The 20,160-nt window shown below is 39.3% G+C and overlaps 1 protein-coding gene across 1 annotated transcript; it reads right to left on the bottom strand.

The window, feature by feature from the left end:
* Window positions 1–8,936: 8,936 nt before the first annotated feature.
* qdpra (quinoid dihydropteridine reductase a) lies at window positions 8,937–20,081 on the bottom strand. Its single transcript, XM_031759017.2, has 7 exons — window positions 19,856–20,081; window positions 19,679–19,771; window positions 18,772–18,868; window positions 17,864–18,004; window positions 13,986–14,094; window positions 11,829–11,912; window positions 8,937–10,041 (listed from the first exon to the last, which is right to left on the bottom strand). Exons 1-7 carry the CDS (start codon window positions 19,937–19,939, stop codon window positions 9,939–9,941), a joined length of 711 nt encoding a protein of 236 aa, XP_031614877.1. The 5' UTR covers window positions 19,940–20,081; the 3' UTR covers window positions 8,937–9,938.
* Between the last annotated feature and the right edge of the window lie 79 nt (window positions 20,082–20,160).

Here is a 20,160-nt window from a genome sequence, read left to right as displayed (position 1 = left end):
GTAACTGTTATTAAGAACATTGGTGGTGTTTATTCATTGTGAAGCACCAGTTTAGGTCATATAGTATCCAGTTTTTAAACAATTAACCAATAATCAAATCTTTCCTTTTTTCTCTATTGTTGTACAATGATGCACAAACTGTAACGCCATCTGAGGAAAAGTCATTGTTTTTGGATATGTATATATAAGAAATAGTCCACACTTTATTAGGTACACCTGCTTACAACCACATGTAAGCAACTCCGTGCATTTAGACATGTAGAACTAAGCATCAAAGAAGAAGGGTAATTTAAGTGACTATGAATATGAGGCATGTTCTTGGTCTCAGTATTTCAGAATTTCTGTATTTCTGAATATATATTTAGGATTTATAGAGATGGACTGAAAAAGAAAGAAAACATATCCAACCAGCAGCTCTCTGGCTGGAAATGCCTTGTTGACACGGGGTATGAGAACAATGGCTAGACTGCTTTGTGCTGATAGGAAGGCAACAGTAATTTAAATAGCCACTCATTACAACCAAGGTATGCAGAAGAGCACCTCTGAGTGCACAACGCCATATCACGTACCACTCCTGTCAGCTAGAACAGGAAAATGTGGTCAGACAGGCTCACCAAAATTGCACAACAGAAGATGGAAAAATGTTGCCAGGTCTGACGAGACTTGATATCTGCTGCGGCATTTTGATGATAAGGTCTGAATTTGTCGTAAATAACATGAAAGCACAGACCAATTCAGCACCAGTGGTGAGAACCTTTGGGATGTGGTGGAACGGGAGATTCACTTCATGGATGTGCAGCCAACAAATCTGCAGCAACTTTGTGATGCGATCATATCACTACGGTCCAAAATCCCCAAAATAATACTTCTAGCACCTTGTATAATCTATGACATGAATAATAAAGTCAGTTCTTGAAGAATTAAAGGAGTGTCCACCCTGGTACTACCAAGGTACAGGCCATCTAATAAAACGAGCAGTAAGTATACTTAAGCTGAACACTGCATACTGAATAAATTTTAGTTTAGAAAATAGTTTCAAGATTATATAAAACTTGCTTTGTTAATATGACACCCACGTAGATGAATTGTAAAAAGGAGAAGAAAAGCAGCAGGGTGGTGTGTATGTAGGAGCTAGATAACAGCAACATGTGTGAACAGAAAACTATAAAACACAAGAAAACTAAGACAACAAGTAATGGCTTGTAGCGTATGTACAGATTTAGCAGCAGGTTTTACTTTCCTCGGTTCCATATGTCTCCAAAAATATCGCCTCCAAATCCTGATCATTCTGCTCTTGTAAATACAGATTCCCTAACATACAGTAGCCCTCCGAAAAGAAAGTAGGATACATTTTGTCAAATACTGTCAGGAAATATTCAGAGACAGAAAACAGTAGTATAATATGAAGTAGAGGTTTGACAGAAAGTATGTGCAAAGCAAGCCATCCCTGTCAGCCTGTCATTCCTACGAAAGTGACATCGCTGACAGGCCAGGAAAACATGTTCCCACATAACTTCAGAGTAATCACAAATCAAAGCTTCTGTTGTTCCTGTCTGTGTGTTTGTTTGTGTGCGCGCGCGTGTGATTACTTCAGCTTTTATGTTGAGTAATTCAGAGATTTCATTATTGTGTGCATCGAAAGAATATCTGGAGCAGGTCTTCATTCAGCCCATCATTTATTCATTGACATGGATTTTTCAAGCAGTGGCTCACCTCTCACTGAGCAGATGTTGAGTACCATCTCGAGCCGCCTTGATCTTAAAAGACAGGGGACCCGATGTTGAAAAATAAATTCTCTATCCACGTCGACCCTGTGCTGTGAGTTACTGGCTTGAGGGGCATTTAATTAAATCAAAAACTTATCACTCACGTTTTAATTATGCTGCCATACATCTCAGGTTCACTTATGACTTAGTGCCATCTAGAGGCTAAGCTGGGTGAAACTATAACACTGATTTTAGAAGAGCAAGCAGTATTAGTCTTCAGTACGTACCACACAGCTTTTTAAGACTGAATATATCGGATGATTGTAAATTTCTTTATGCAGTAACACAAAAAGACTGACAGCTTAAAAACCAAGTGAAGAATATTGAGAGAAAACACTGACTTTCATTCTTACCTTATTTTTTCACAAGGTGTGGGTACTGCTCACTGTATGAACATTTATCTTATGGCATATCATTGTTTAAATATGAACGCCAATGTATAGCTTATGCAGAAGTCAATATTTTTACTAAAGTAACTATTTTCAGGTCTCATTCTACTTAAAAAATATGGCCAAGTATGATAAGATGCATTTGTGGGATATTTATTGGGGTAATTAAATGTTGGAGTGGGAAAGCCATGCCAGAAACTGATCACTGTATTTAAGTTTTCTGCTATGTTTTCCTTATTCTGTACTCATTTTATTAACCTTAGTGCGTTTTTATCTTACTCTGATTTTTAAAGACTGGTCTTTGCATATGCAGTATGCACAGTGTCCTGAACTGCCACAACATCAAAACCAGGTGAAGCGAAAACTGCTGCAAATCCCAGTTCTACAGGGAATCACTGTGTCTTGGCATTCATGTGGATGCTCCTTTAACGCTCACCCTTACTGCAGACCAAGCAGATCCCTGATCTCCCAGACAGTAGCCCCCCCCCCCCCCCTTCTCCCACGAATAGGACAATATGCCCATCTACACTGCAAAAACTGCCCTGGAATAGCTTAAGGACCAGCCCTAGGCTTTGACCTGGCCTCCAGATTCCCAAGATCCCAATCCAATCAAGGATCCATGGGATGTGGCAGAACAAGCCCGATGTATGGATGCCTTGACCCAATAAACCCAAAGAACTCAAATGTGAGCCAATGACACCACTAGGACATCCCCAGAGGTCCTGTGTCCCACTGTGGTGGCTCAGATCTGTGCACGAGAGAGACCTACTCAGCAGTGGGCACGTGGTCGTAATAATGTGGCTGATCGGTATATGAATACCTTTGTTGAAAATGTGGGGAAAAAAACAAACAAATAAATAATGAAATAACAAATAACAACATAAAAAAAGCATACAAAAAAACCCATTTAAAAGTATTGTGACATATATGACTATGTTACAATGTGAATACTCACAAATTTACTGTACGTCTATATGATATATTATTATGCTAGTCATTATTATTATTGCATTGTCAGTGAAATGTAGCAGTAGTAGCACAAAAACATCTAAATGATACTTCTTTCCAGAACCTGCGAAACAGACAATTTGGTGTGGTTCTACTTTGTAGTGTTCTCTTTACTATTGCATGTATTTTATTAAAGATGACTCTCATATCATGGGTTAATGCAGGTATACTGTATGCAGGATAAAAACATGAATCAGACTCTTAATAACATTGCCATCAGACCTCTAGATCCTCCCTGATCCTGTCTCTGAACTGTTTCTGTCTGATCCCATTTCTAGTTTGTTGTTTTAGATCCTCAGTTAAAAAAACATCCCCGGACTGCTGAGAACAGGCGGTCAGGAAGCTGCGAGGCGGTTTCCTGGTTTTTGGGTGACTTATTCTCACGCAACACATGTGGCGGCTGGTCCTTGTGAGGCAGAGGGTTCCTCCCCTGCAGGTCAGGTTACCCAGAGCAGCCAAGGACTAACCACTACCATCTGGCCTTACCTTCCATGTTCACTGCCGCTCCAGCTCTCAATGGCTTCCACATGGCGCCCCGTCATCTCAGACATAACCTCTACAACAAGCAAACACACAGAAATACACATTTATATAACCAGTGCACATAGAAACACACAAACCCAGGCACATATGGTACAGCGACATGTACACATACGAACACATAAAAAACCCCACAGTGCCTTACAGAAAGTAGAAGCAACACTTATGGCATTTTTATTTAAAAATACGCTAATAAGTTGACAATAAAGACAAATATGCATGAATTTAGCCTTATAAATCCATGCATACACTATGCAAACGCGCATATGCACACACTACACTGTGTGTAATTCTTTGGCATGTATCCAAAAACTGCATACACAGACATGTTATGTCACATGCACTACCCACAGACACACGCAGACATGTGCACATAACCCACATACAGTACATGTAGGTGTGCACGCTTGCAGAGGCACAAAAACGCTCAGATAGGCTCACACGACTGCAGGGGTTTGGGGGAGGGGGATGGGTAGTGAGGGGCTTTAATCAGGAAATTCACCTCGAGGGGTTTCATCTAAGCAGGACTGGACGCTGCTCTTCTCCCTGCTTCAACACAATGAATTGAATCACCGAGACAGCCAGTGCTTGAAAGCCTCAATCCGCTGTCAATAACGCTAATGCTATCACAGGTTTTCTGTGAGCACTGTAATCTATTATATGGTTTCATATGCAGCATGTGGACCCGAATTCAGCCGCATATGAGACAGACACAACCATTATTCCCTGTTTGAATGAATCAAAGCATGCAGTCATTTAGAGTTTTTAGAGGCACTTTGTTGGAATTAAAAGATTCTATGTTAGATTTAATGAGAAGCAAGTTTTAATTCACACACAGGAAATATAAACACTCAAAATTTCGGCCTAGTATTGACAATTATGTGTTTTAACTGGTAATAAATTGTGTGTCTGTTTGGATCACATAATAGAACAAAGTAATAAACTTTACAAATGAAACCAGTAAGTATTTAATTCTTGTAGTAGTAATAAATCCACAATGCTATGTAATTATTAGTGCTTATTTATTTCTTTGTTTGAGACACAGACATAACATTATGTTAAAATGATCTAATCCAAATGAACATAACCATAACAAAAATTCATATTAGACCAGAAGATGTCCCTTCAGTCACTAATGTCACTCGCTGATTCGACAAATTATGCCCACTTTCCTTTCATTTCACGCCAAACTTCCTGATATCAAACCTTGCTTCACACTTTCTGCTTACGTAACAGGATTTTTGTTTGTGATCATTAAAACATCAGTGTTTTTGTAATACACTTTAGGAAACTTTTCAGCTGACACATTTCTATTTGACCATATAGTCGGTAGTTTGGTTTCTGGATTTTTTTCTTTGTCCGTTCAAATACGGAGGGTGTCTCTGCTCATGTTACAAATACCGGTTCCATTTTAGTCATGGCGATTAAAGCTTTTCAGTGTTCAGTTTCCACACTACACACTACAGCCATTGTGGTCTCAAGAAACTGCACCTGGTTTCCTCCCGGTGAACAGAAACTCTCCCTCTTTTAATATCACATAAGTGTAGCATTAAGCACGGTGGACAGTGAGTGGTAATAGAGACATTCATAATTAAGGAGGAAAAATACTGCCTTTGAGTACTTTGGCGGCTGATTTTATGGCTGTCTGTGGACTTCATTTGTCAGTGAATTAGTTTCACAACAATGCATATGCCGTCACAAAACTTAGCAGGTGTAAAGTTGAGGTCAAAATGAAAGTTGGTTTCAAAGATGGGCGTGTGAGGCTGGTGTGATCCCATTGCCAAATGATGTCTATAGTTATATTAACCCAGAATAATTGCCATTGATGTTTAAAAACTTGATTTGTGACAGGAGGATACGGGCAAGAGTGAAAAGGAAGGCTTATAAAATGGTAGTGAGACCAGCTTTGATGTATGATTTAGAAACTGTGGCACTGACAGGAGAGAAAAGACAGGAGGCTGAGCTGAAGATGTTAAGATTTTCATTGGCAGTGATTGGGATGGACAGGATTAGAAATTAGTGTATTGGAGAACAGCTGAGGTTTAGAGTTTTGGAGAGAAAGCTAGAGAGGCGAAACTGTGATGGTTTGAATGTGTGCAGAGGGATAGTGGTTATGTTGGGACAAAGGTTGATGAATATTGAGCTGCCAGGCAGGAAGAAAAGAAGACCACAAAGAAGATTCATAGATGTAGTGAAGAATGATATGAAGAGGGTTGGCTTGACAGATGAGGTCGCGAGGGACAGGGTGACATGGAGGCAGATGATCTGCCGTGGCAACCCCTAAAGCAGAAGCAACAGAAGAAGATGATGATATAGTGCATTCTTCTACAACATCGAAACCATCTTCCTAATGTCATGTAGGTCCCTCACGTGTTGCAGATTAGGGGTGTTCAGGGACGCTCAGTCTGATTGGGCTCTGAGGAGTTTGGAAACTGGTTCAATGCCTTGGGCTCTTTGTTTTCCTGAGCAGCTTTTAGCCTACTGGGAGAGGTCGCTGCTGTTGAAGAGCGTTGTTGCCATGAAGGGGTGTGCTGGGTTCCCAACAATAGGTCAAAGTATCACCCACATGAATGTGAGGATCAAAGATTTGCCAGCGCAACACTGGATTGTAATGGCACGTTATTTACTTCACCTGTCAGTTGAATTGTTGTATACTGATAGTAAAAAGTGATGGAAGATGCATATTTCCATTTCACTACGTTGCTTTGCCCCATTCCACTGTATGGTCATGCTGACCTTATTAGAATTTGTTTGCTGTTTATGTGAACAAGACCTTTCTTAAATCACATTGGTCAACCTACATTTACACGCGCTATCAGATCGGATGTGAAAAGCGTGCCGCCGCAGCTTAAAGGAAGAGCACCGCGGATAAATTCGCTTTAGAGCACCGCTGCACCTGTGACATACAAATAATTTGCTTCTCAGAGGTTTACACTGCACAAAACAATAGCACCTGTAGCGCTGGGTGACAACTTATCTGCCCCAGCTGAAACAGGAACAACATGCTCTGTCTCAGCGGTAATCTTTGATCAGCTGAAACGCTTTCTGTGATAAACATTGACTCGATCCCCATGGGCAATCACTCTATAGTACTGGCATCATGGGAGGTAATGTATGCATAGACGTGTTGAATTCGCCTTGGGCCCCTCACACACACACGCACGCACACACACCGTGCACAGTGAGATGAATTGCTACGCCACCTAGAATAAATACATATCAGCTACAGTGAGCTGGGGCGCTTTGCTCTTTCCTATTAATCCTCAGCATGGTGATTTATTGCAGTGTGCTTGTCAACAGCCATATAGTCCCCTGGAACTGTGGCCATCCGGGAGAAATAGTAGAGTTTAAGACTAAGGCCCAGCAGCTGCCCCGTAGTCTATTTATGTGCATTCTGGTCCACGCTGAGGGTGAATATATGGGTTGGTTGAACAACAACATTTTGCGCTAAGAGGAATGGGGCTGTAAAATAATCTATTCGCCATAATCCAAGTTTTAAATTGATGCCTTCCCAGATGTCACTGCTGTAGAGATTTGCATTTGCCAAGGTGAAAGGCCTGGATGCTCAGAAATCAGTTGTGCGCAGGAGAGTGAATGCTAAAGGGTCCTTCTGTAAGTTATTTTTATACTGTGTATGCATGGTACTGCATATTCAGCTCTGGGTGTTAACTCATCCGTTTGATTAATATGACTGCCACTGAAAAACACAGAGTGGCAGTAAAGCAGTGGGACTCTTTATTTAACAGCACCATCTAGTGGGCACCACTGTGGCAAAATTTCTGAGTGTCATAATTCAAATGACAAATGAGAAATCTAAAACTGCGAATTGATCCTGACACTGATCAGACTTTACACATCGATCAATTTTAGGTTCACTTATTTATTTGAAGACAAGAGTCCTGCATGTAAAAAGAGAGCAAGAATTGTCCTCATAAGCATGAGATTCGGTTTCTGCCTTAGAATTTTAGTGAACAGGGTAGTGAAGGACTTATAATCCCGCTTTTAAGATGTATATGAATAATAATAAGAAGGAATCCACTTTGGAAGTTGGTACAGTGCTTAGCAAATGTATTAGACCACATGTCCCAGTGAAATGTTCACGCAACAGTTGCTCTAACTTAAAAGCACTGGGAATAAAGTCAGTTTTTCTGTTTCTGTAATTGTTACTCCACCAATATGCAAAAGCTCTTTAACGGAAATGACACTTTTTCATGCTAAAATATAATTGGTGTTATCAATCATTATCACAAAGCGCCTTGAGGCGACTATTGTTGTGATTTGGCACTGTATAAATAAAATTGAATTGAATCAATGAATTTACTTTTATAAAAAGGCAAAAAACAATAAAGATTATTACTTTTTGATTAATTTCCAAATTGCAGTTATTTTCTTACTTTCTGAAAAGAAAAATAAATTTTAGTGGTTGAACGTTAACCTTGATTAAGTTTTGACTTCTCAGAGAAGTTCAGTGTGCTGGCTCCAATTTGAAATGAATAAAGTTTGTGGTTTATGACATAATACATATTAATATAACAAGTTTTTGGCAGATTTCTACAATATTTGTTTTGTTTTTGTTACATTTTAATAAATTTGTTAACCACTGTGTTGTTGTGTTTGCACACCTCAAAGAAGGCCTGATACACTTTTTATGGCTTTTTATTACTTTTCTAAACCTACCATGAAAGCCTTAGATTTATTTAGTAGAAGGTTTGAGCATAGTTTTTAATTTTCTTTGCTACAATTATTCCCCATCCATGAGTGCCAGTGGTTTGAGGGACACCGGTAACACTCCTTTTATTTTTTTTTAAAGTTCCCCACTAATTAAAAGCCAAACAATTTATTTTACACTTTTATCACTAAGGAGTTTCCCAAATCTGGGAAAAGTGGCATATAACTTACCTTATCTTATCAAATGTCACTTAAAAAGTAATCCACAGCTACTTGAGGGAAAGAAATCAAATCAACTAAATAAATTTTTTACTCTAACTTGTCTCTTTTAAGCCAGATATGTTACATTCAAATATGACTGTAGGGCAGGATGTGAAAGTCTATATATCTGTAACTGATAACACAAAGAACCAGAGAAACTACTGTGAAACTACTCGAGCGGGCCTCACATCTGAAAATACAGTATCAACTGTAATTATTGCAACATGACCTTTATTGTGTGTCTCACTGGATTTTTTAAAAACAAATATAATTTTACAAACACCAAAGTATCTTAAACTTCAACTGCTGTTTTCAAACAGGATGACAAATCTTTTTTTTTGGATTGATTTAATGTGAATATTGACACAGTTACAATACATGACTCAGAAAACCCACAACAGGAACAGAGCACCTTTTTCATACTGCAGACGGCAAGGACACTTTGACTTGATACAAAAACAACATAAGGCCACTCCACTTTAAAGCGTTTTTGTCCGTTTGAGAGAAGACAGCGGCTTTCTTTGACCGAGTTTCCGCAGTGGTAGAGGACCTTCAGAGACTAAACAGTGGAAACTAAAAGGTCTACGGATCTCACACATTTCACTGGTCACTGTCACGTGTTACATTTTAGAGGGAACTGCTATGGCTAATGTAGGTGATTATGAAGTTTCCAATGTGCTTTTCAAAGGAATGAACTTTAAAATGTGGTAAAAATCACAGGGTAAATAAGCCACTGCTCATTAATTTTCAGCAATTACCTGTATTAAAAATGTTATGACAATGAAATGGAAGGACATCACTTTAGTTTGAGTTTGAAGCTACATTAGTATATTTTATTATCTCGTTTGCATCTGATGAAATAAGCCTCAAATATTTATAACACTGTTTACTCTGAATGCTTCTCAATTACCACAATTTCACATCACTGCTCAGTGAAATCAAATCAAATACGCTAGGTAAGCCTTGATAGTCCATCCACGAAGAATAGTTCAGTTACTAGAGCTTGAACACAGTTTGATTGGCTGTTACAGTCAGATAGTTACAATGATTGACAGCCAGATGGCGCTGTGAGGCAGTATTTGCAAAGAAAGCCCCCCTCCTCCAAAACAAACCCATCTGGTCATCTCTGCTCCACCTACCCATTTTATTTAGCTCCTCTCTGTCTCCATCTCTCTTCTTCACCTCTACACCTCATCACTCCTTCCATCTCTCTCTCACCCTTCTCTCCTCAAGCCTCTGTATCCGTTTCCATCCATCTTTATCGCTTCCTCCCTACTAACCCCCACCCCCACAGCTGCTCTGTCCTCTACTGAGCAGCAACAGCCTGGGTTTCACCTCCGGAGGTCACCAGCTCCATGAGGCTTCCTGAAGATGGTCGGTTCACCCCGGTGGCCCAGCTGAAGAACATTCTGAGGAGGAAAAAAAAAAGTGGAAGAACTTTTTGAGCAGTTGAATAAAATCTCCAACCCCTTTTCATGTTAATTCTTATATACTATATGTGTACAATGTGCTGAACCTCCCCGTTGTGGTTCTTAGTAAGTGTGTCTGCTTTTTCCTGTTCATTTGTTGGAGTCAAGGAGGCAGAGATGTGTCTGGAAGATGAGCCACACCTCAATCATATTCCCCTGATTGTTTTATAAGATGCTGGCAGCGTCGGTTCACTCTCGCCTTCCCTCTGGTGGGCTGGTTTTTTTCCCTGGGCGATATCCTGCTCTATGACTGCAAATTCACAGCCTAAATTGGTACTTTTAACTGTAGTTAAATACAACTACAGTGGTCACGGAGGCGTTCATTACATGTGCATCTTATGTTGAAAACAATCAGCTTAGAGCTTCATGACAGGATATCGCTATTCAGTGGTCAATGCTGCAGCTACATTTATCTTTAATATACTGTCTGTAGTTGTAACTTTATTCTTTGCATACATTTACAACTCTTTCCATTCATCCCCGTTACACAACATATTTTATACTAAATTTGTGTGGTTTCTTTAGTTAACCGATAACTCATCCAGTCATGTATTTAGCATAGATCATGAATCTAAAATCTAACAAGCCTAGCACCAAAGATGCATTCAAATACCACGTGAGCTAGTCTATTAACTTAAAACAGTGACATAAAATCTAAGTAAAAATAGCTTATACTTGAAATCAGTTCGGTTTAATAGATGAACACTGACCAGAAAGGTAAGCACAGAATAACAATAGGTGCTAAAACAAACTAACCGCCACCTTCATTAATTTCCGGTCACATAGACTGTTTCTATTTCTGTCTCTAGACCCTCATCTGCTTCCTAAGGGATTATCAAAGTGGATCAAATCCCATCTAATCTTCACTGGCCAACACAGACATAAACGTAGCCAAAACAAAACTTCTATCTAAACCCAAAGTGTCCACTCAGTTGTACACCAAGGATTAAAAAAAAAATGTATCAAAGCTTTAAGTAAAGGTAGAGTGGCTCATGTAGCTCAAAGTTCTAATTGTCTCACTGCTGTTTAAAAAAAAAAAAAGAAGTCTATCTTGCCATCTTGTGGTGCAATGCTACATTTTAAATTTTATTTCTTTTTAAGTTAATAATATTCATATGCAGCCAAACCTTCAGATCCTCAAAAGAAACCCATTCCAGTTCATGAAGATGTCATAACACATAATATAAATATAAGCAAAACAAATCTGTCCTAACAGATTTTTTCAGCAGCTACTTGCAAAACACTTTGTATTCTGTGTTCATGCCTCCTCATTCTTGTGCATAATTAGACATCGTCAGGTATTTCCAGTCACTTTAATGTAGTTTGATAGCTGGAAATGTTTCTGTGATCCAAGCATCAAAGGTAAATGTGACGATTATGGTGTCAGTCCCTGAGAATCAAAGAGCTTCTTAGTCCAATGCTGAACAATCAGAAAGAAATTCTGTTTCTTTGCCCACATTCTCTTAATAAGAGTGTGAACAATTGAGAGTCAGCAGGGGGGCCGTTGTGAAGAGAAACACGCAGAAGAGCTGTACAGCAGTTGAACGATATCAAAGCATTTAAAATGTGAATACCCTAATAGAGTCCAGTTGGAATTTTGCATAATAGGGCAGCTATAAAACTGAACATCTTGAACATTTCACCATTTGAAAATTGATAAAAACATATATACACACCCCCAATCTAAATAAAAATAAAAAAGAGAAAAAGACTGCTTCGGCACTCACTCTGCAATATACTCCAGCGGTGTCCAGGTACTGAAATCTGCTTTAGGCATGAACTTCCTGTTCATCGGCGTATCCAAGGTAACACTGCCAAATGAAGCCAGATGACAATCAGGGTGAGTAGCTGCATCTGAGCAGCACAGAGGAAGCAGAGCGTGCAGACTGCAGCATCTCCACATATAATATATGTCACATGCAGTTCCTGAGGGGCTGAAGTCATTTTATAAGCATACTAAAACTGTATTTACAGGAAAATTGATTATTTCGTATAAGTTAGACATCAACATTCAGCTTAACAAAGAAAAAAAATGTTTAGGAATTATGGGAAAAGGCACAGGAGGGTTATTTTAAACTTAAAACAGCCATCGCTCAGACAATCAGGCTTGCAGTTTATGTGCTTGAGTGAGGACATTTGTATTGGGCGTGTTATCATCTGCCAGGGCAATCCTGTATTGTCAGACTGTGTATTCCTGCAAAAGCCATACAATGGGTAAACAGCATTTTCATTCTATACTGTGCTTTGCAGAAATATTTGGGTTACTATATGGTGGTGCGACAGCATCAGAGACCTGCATGCAGCAGAAATGCAAGTCATGGGCCTAATGTTAAACAGATGTGACAGAATGCTGGAGAGGCAGCCTGGCCCCATGTTGGAGGAAAATGCAGACAAACAGAGCGCGAGGGGTGGATACACCCCCTAAAAAGACATTTCTTTCTTCTCATGATGACAGTGTAAAAGATGGTTTTATATCCAATAACTAAAGAGAGAGCGCAATGATGCAAATACAGCTGTGTGTCATTCATCTAAAGCATTCATGTGCAGATCCACTGCGTGGAACGGGCACCCCTATTCATCTTTTATTCCTGCATCTTATCCTCACCTCGTACTTATCTACCCGACATAACAAAGAGTACGTGGCACAGCTAATTTTATAGCTTTCATCTTCAGTCCTTTCACCGACTGCTTGCCGTGCTGGTGTATTTAAAGCAGCTCTATACATGACTTTTATGTTATGGTGAATACAGAACACATTTTAAACCTGCGTCTGTAGCACAAAAAAACAGACTTGAATTCATCCTACCGGTTTCTCAGTCCTGTTTTATTAATAAAAGTCTGCTGCTGGATATGGATTAGAGACAAATCTGTTCCCTAAAAATATTAAAAACACACTAGAAGAAACAATACACAGTATTACCCTGCAAGCAGTACACCAGCACACTACCCAGGAGGGGAAAAAAGAAATCTTTTTGTCATAAAGCATGAGCTCTTACATGCTGTTGCTAATACAGGCAATCTAGGGGTTTCTGTGTTACCATAAAATCAACTGTTTTTACCCCATAAAAACAACTCAGGTGGGTTCTGAAAGTAGACACCAAGGTTAGTCCATGTCAGGACGAACAGGAGTGCAGAGGCACCTGCAGACAATTCCTTGGTGAAAATGGTAAAACCCAGTGTGGAAAAAGAAGACATGTAGACACATGTATTAAAAAGAATATTTCACGCAAATGTAAGATTTATTTCAGAGTTAAAACCAGGGAGCCATGTTTCCCTTTTCATTTCCATTTAAATTCTAATTACAAACTCACCACACACAGTAATGACAGTAACTGTATGATATAATTAAAGCCACTTGTTTTCTCATAATAAAAAGGGCAACTTATGTTTTGAGGAAAGCACATTTACGTGAATTGTACAGTACAAAAAAATAAAAAATAAATAAAAATGTATTAAAAACTATTTTAGCTTCTTATTCTAAAAGGTTAATAAAATCATGTTAGACCATATCAAGCTATTAAATTCTATTAGCTGCAGTTTGTTGCTTTTTGCTAGCAGGGATAAACCAGAGATTTTACACATGAAGTGTGCTCAGGATCATCTCGACTAAGTTTTAAAATCTTTGAAAAACAGACTGGGGATGAAAGTCTGTAAGGACTGCTTTTAATTATTCATTACTGATAACTTTTTTTCCCTGTAAGTCTGGCTCTCCAGTTGTATCTGCTGTGAATACAAACGAATCTAATCTGAGGCTGAGAAGAGAGCAATAGACTTTTCTAGTTTTAATCTAGCAGAGAAGACTTTTTGTTAATTATTCTTTTAAGGACAACACATGCTACAGCTGCCTTTTGTACACCTTGATTGTGTTTTATTTCAGTACTCACGGTAGTATAGCGACAGCAGCAGCATCGGCAGGCATCCCGCTGTTTTTTGCTGCGAGACTCTGACACAGCTGGTGGATGGCTGCTTTGGCCATGCCATATCCTATCATGCCTGGGGGTTGCAGTGGAAACATTATTATGTTGGATCCTGGAGAAAATTAAGCTTGCAAAAGGCAACGTACACCACAATATAATCGTTACACAGAAAGTGGACAATACTGATTTGTTGAGAGGGGTCAAGTGGACAGACCAGACGTCTGTGAATCTATGTGAGGAATATTTGAGACTTTCAAATGCTTCCCTGTCTTTTACATGGTTGTAAATGTTAATGTCGACTTAAGGCTTGATAGTCTGCTTACTTGCATACTGAATCTGTACATGAACCCTGCCTGAGAGAAGGAATTTTCTGACTCTTCAGCATCTGGAAACAGTAAGCGTCTCTTCCCCCTAAATGATCTTATGAGAGGCTTATAAATCCCCGACCAATAGAAACGAGGGGTGGTGGCATGACTTTGCTCTCAAGCTTTTGTTTTTCCTGCAAGAGCAAACACTAGTAAGGAATACCAGTCTTGCAAATGCATCCACTCACTGTATATTGACCAGATTAGAATGCAAATTTAGACAACCAGACATGTCCAGCCCATCATTAAAAAACATAAATCTGATTTCTGTCTCTGTTGCATGAATACACATACATTCACCTGAAAACATTTTGGAAAGGAAGGAAGGAAAAAATAGAATTTACACTATGCAGACTCTCATTATTATCTGCAATATAATAGTTACAAAACATGTTGTGAATTTGCAAATTTAAGTTGTTATAGTTTGCATTAGAAATGTGATAACCGCTGCGCCCGCATGCTGATCACCTACCTCATCTGCTTTATTCTTCAATAACTAAGCTTTATTATTTGGTCTTGTAACAGACGCACTCAATAGTTACCAAATGATTATGATGAACTCCACATCTCATGCTGATAATTTAGTGATTCTATATAACAGCAGCTGCAACTGGTTGCAGTAAAACAAATGCAATAGGTGCCAACAAAGGTTTTTCAAGTTATACTTGTGACTCTAGGATTACCACTGCATCCACTGGAAGTCTCTTCATAGCCTCTTCTTCTCTGTTCTGTATGAGAGACTGGTTTGACTACTGACTTATCATCTAGTGAATGTTAAATAAGGCCAGGATGGAGTTCTCCAAGGAATTTAACAGGCTACAAGTTGCATATCTGGGAGGATAATCACAAACCATGAAAATTTCACGAGGCCAAGCAAAGAGCTCGGCATTCCTTCTGAACTGTCTGGGGTTCAAACTCTGCTCTTAAGCTTAACTCTGGGGTCAAATTCTCAAAAAGGGCAGTTATAAAATTTCCAACCTTTTCTTCACCTGCTGGCTTTTTGTTTTTTCTTTCAGATTTCTAGTAAATTGGGTTTGCTCCTCAGAGAAAGAAGCTAAGAAACAAGACTGATGTGCTACTGGGGTATGTTGAGCCTAAACCCAACCTTGGTAACTTATGCTGAACACATAACCAAGTCGTGAGCAGGTTTTTTATAGAGTTTTGGGTTGAAATTGGCTGAAAGTGCCACATTTTTAGTTTCTTTTCACAACTTGCCCCAAATGCAGTATATATTCTTTACTGAAGGAAAACACTTTACACATGTTGGGCCACACCTTACTAACACCACCAAAATGAAGCTCTAAAGTAAAGTTACAGAAATGCAAACTACACAAACTGGAAATGCACAAAAAGGGAATTTTCATGTAGATGATGCAGAAAATGCACATTTTTTTTGTAGTCCCTTTTATGAGAGTCATGCCCGTTATCTCCAACTGGGTTTTAGGTTTTGTCAAGACAGCAAACACAAAGAAAGCCTGGGTTTGTAAAATCTGCTGCATCGTAAATCCCTCTGAAAGACAACGAGTATGAGAAAAACTTTTAACTACTTTAAACATTTGCCCAACCCAAAATCAACATACATTTTCAGTGTATTAAGCGATACCCTTCAATTGGTTTGTTATCTCACACACCTGCAGCATTTAACAGTCTTTTCATCCATTAAACTTTGATGAACAACAACAAAGCCAAAGTCAGTACAATTAGTCATCCTAATATCCTTTCCTGTTTCCTCTTCACAGATGATCTGGATTTGGCTCATTAACTCTGCACTCATCTTGTTTGATCAAAGCACTCAAAAAAAAGAAAAAAGGATGAGGCGTAGGTGTCTCTTAACCCCGTTTGTTACATTTCTTAACATTTGGTACTTGTTATTGCCTTGTGTTTAATTAGAATTTGAAGATTTTTTCCCCCACACGTTTACTATGCAGAGCTCTACCTAAATGCTTGCACTGCAGAGAACAACTAAAATGCTTTAGTCTGATAAGTTAAAACACTGCATGGGGACATTGTGTGAGGACCAACAACTGCTGAGTCACTGTCTTCCTAAGCCGGCAACCAATGAGCTCTTTGGCTCTGTGTGGGCTGCTGAGCCAGGGCTTTGTGTAGCTGTAGAATTGGATCATAGCCCATCACATGGCCAGCTTGGTCACAGGAGGGGTTTTACAAATCACATGGCCCTGGATTTAAGCCTTTATGGACACTACATGAGCTGAAGAGCTGGACCAGTATCACATGGTAACAAGGCTGCAACTAACAAAGTATTTGACTATACCAACTAATCATAGATGTAGACTTTCATTAAGTTGAATAAAGTGATTTCTTTGGACTCTGTGTCTTAATTGGTTGTTTAAATGGCTGAGTATTAAACAACCCCATGGACGGCCTGTTCTAGTATGTAAATAACACTTAGGCATAAAATTGTTGTTAATTTTAGGCACTTTGTTCCTAGCACCCTGTTGCAAAAAACAAACTTAATTTGTTCTAATTTCATTAATTTAATATACAAAAACAAAACCAAAGATATCACAGTTTCACAGATATAAAATATGATTTTGGACCAACAAGATGAATGCTGAAGAACTATTAACCAAAACACAGGAATGGTAGACCTTAAATACTACCTACAGCATCTGAATAGTGTCTGACAATCATGTACTTAAGAAGCAGGAAAAAAAAATCCCTGAAAAACCTGACACGGGAACTGAGGAATGCATCTAGCCCTTCAATGAATCCATCTACTCCTCACGGAGAAATTGTTTCAGCAGAAGACTGGATGTCAAGAAGATATTATTCTTGAAGGAAGGCAAATGGCGAGAAACAGCCAAGGTTTGCCAGATTACAAAAAGAACTGAAGTGAAAACATGTTGTACGGAGTGATTAATCCAGATTTGCACATTTCAATAAATCGCTACACCCATTTCCCAATTTTTTTGGAAAAACATAAAGAAGTGGAGGGTGGCTCAAGACTTTTGTGCAGTACTGTATGCATTAATCCTTATGTAATATATAACTTATGGTTCTTAGCATAAATTTTCCTTTAGTGTTCTGTTATTCTTCTAATTTATCTACTTTCATTAACCTTATTTTTTATTTATTCACTCTTGCCCCGGATATCTTAAAACGATTAAGCAGGTTGGTTGAGTCGATTGCTCAACAACACAGGGGATGGTTTGTGGTGGACAAACATGCTGTTTTGGCAATCAAACCAATTACTTTTTGTTTGTGAAACAGACTCACTAACCAGTGAGCACCACTGCTGCCGCAGAGCTCATCAGCGATTCTGTCTCTTTTCCCTTTTGTTTTGCTTCTTGGATCAATGTTATCGACACATTTCGCCCCCAATCGCGCACACTGCTGTGAGCAGGTGCGCCTCTGATCAGTGTGTCAATTACCCTGGTCAAAGTCTGTAACCCTGAGGAGCAGGCTATCAGTTCGCTATGATGAGAACAGTAAACACGCAACAAAAACTGTGTGCCTCACCTCCAGTGCCTGACTGGGCTGCTTTAGCTCCAGCCAGAGTCAGCAGTCCACCTGTTTTTAGGTGCAAGGCAGCAAGGTGGCTGGAGATGGTTGAAGTCCACACGCTCTGTTTCCACATCAAATCGGCATTTTTGTACAAGTCTGTAGGAGATTACAGAGAACAACATCTTAGCCTGGCTCTTCAAAGCAGTGCCGAAAGCTGCGAGTGCCTCTAAAAGGTTTGTTTGATCTGTACAAAAACTTGAGTAAAAAAGATCAAATTGCCATTTTTACAGGGTTTCTGTGTCAGATTATTTCTTGGCTTGGACCAGAAACTTCCTGAAGCCTTACCAGACTGCCTGACAACCGTTCATTGCCAGGAATCATTGCTGGCACGTACCTCATCTATTAAATGGTGAATTGCTGTTTATAAACACTGGTATTTGTAAAGATTTAATACATTAACTTGTTAATCTGAGCCTGCCATGTAGACCAGCTGTTTTGAGTAGCTTCATTCATGCCAGTCTTTTCATCTTTGCCAGAAAGTGAGTGCCTTTTCCTCCAAATGTTTGAAATGGCTGAATTTTCGGCAACCACAAACTTCTTATTAGCTGCACAGTGCACATCAATTCTGGCACTTCAAGAGAACTGCTGCTTTCCCTTTGCTGCCAGGTACAGCTATGGAATAAATACTAAAAAGCTAACTGGCAGAACAAAAATCTGGCAAGCTTTTGGCCCCGCAGAACAAGATTTGAACACTTCTAAGTAAACGAGATTCAAGAAAAAGTCTCATCACAAATATCCCTTAGACTTTATTTAATTACACAGCAAATTGTTTTCAAGTTCACAATTATGCATGGGAGGCTGCAGGAAAGCTGGCTGATTATTAACATCAAAACAAATAAAAAAAAAAAAGGTTGAACTCTGACCTTTGGAACTACAGTTTCCTCCCGCCCATCCTCCTGCCACGCACAAGATGGCATCCACTTTCTGTTCCCCTAGCAACTGGGCCACATCTGCCGTCACCTGCACAAAATGAGAGCTAACTGCTAACACAATGACATAAAGCTTGGGGGCTGACGCACGAGCTGAATGGCATTTAAATGTCAACTAAGCATCAGCTGGAGAGTGTTTGTTCTGGTAAACAAACAAAGGAGGATAGCTGTAGAAATTATCCTCACTCAGTAGGTGCACTGTTAGATTTCTAAAAACACACTTTTTATTTTATAAAGTGCATAAAATATCTTACCAAAAGCAATTATACAGAGAGAAGGGATGCTACCGATTTTTATCAAAGTCAGATAAAATGAGCAAAAAGAGATGCATCAAATGATAAATATATTTCTGTGTGTCAAATAAGACTGTTTAAGATCAGCTTTAATAGTGTTACTTACCTTGGCTTTTTATACTCTCTCTACCCTTAGATGCTCTCAATGAATAGATTTGAGCTATAAAAGCTATTAAGATGTTCAAGAAAAAGAAGTATAGTTTAGATAACCATTAATGCTGCCTAAACAAATAAGAAAAAAAATCATCACAGTAATGTGACTCTATCATAACCTCTCTACTATAAAAAGCGAAATCCCCACTTTCTCAGTGTGACCTGAACGCAGCATTAGCTTACACACATTTGAGCAACTCTACTATTACTGAACAATGCAAATAGTTGTAATAATAATAATAATTATAACAATAATAAAATAACAAACAAATGTCATTGGAGTTATACTTCAGTCACATGAAAAGTCTGACTTTAGCTGTCGCAGTAACAGTCCTACTCCTGTCTGTTAGCGCTTCAGTTTTTGCACTGATGAGTAAGAAAGACCTGCAGAGCACCTGTCCTGCTTGCTCGGTGAAAGACTCCGTCATCTTCACGACCACGTTTTCATTAGCCTCTTCATTTGCACCTATGTCGATGCTGGCGACCCACTATTTAGTGCACAGAGAAAGAGAAATATAGTTAGCTCACCGTTTATCAGTGCTAGCATGCTAGCGTTAGCTGTCACCACTCACCCATCCTTTAGATTTGAAATACTCGACACACTTTGAGCCCAGAGCGCCTCTCCCACCGTAAACGATCACCCGATTAGCAGCCATGTTCACGCTCCGGTTACCCGTCAGGAGTGAGAGCGAGAGAGCTGCAGGGATTGAGTTTAGGAGAGCAGGAGGAGGAATAGGAGGCGTTTCTCTGAATGAGCAACAAGTTGGTTGAACTAATGCTGCGTTCAACGACTGTCAGAAATCACCCACTCCAAAGTGAATCCAGAAGCGAAGCAAGCTGAGAACTGAAACCAAAAACTGCAGTTCTTGAAATAGGC

Source organism: Oreochromis aureus, linkage group 2 (assembly GCF_013358895.1).
Source record: "Oreochromis aureus strain Israel breed Guangdong linkage group 2, ZZ_aureus, whole genome shotgun sequence".
Lineage (NCBI taxonomy): Eukaryota > Metazoa > Chordata > Actinopteri > Cichliformes > Cichlidae > Oreochromis > Oreochromis aureus.
Note: the sequence above shows the minus strand (reverse complement) of the source record. Positions and strands in the feature narration are given on the sequence as shown.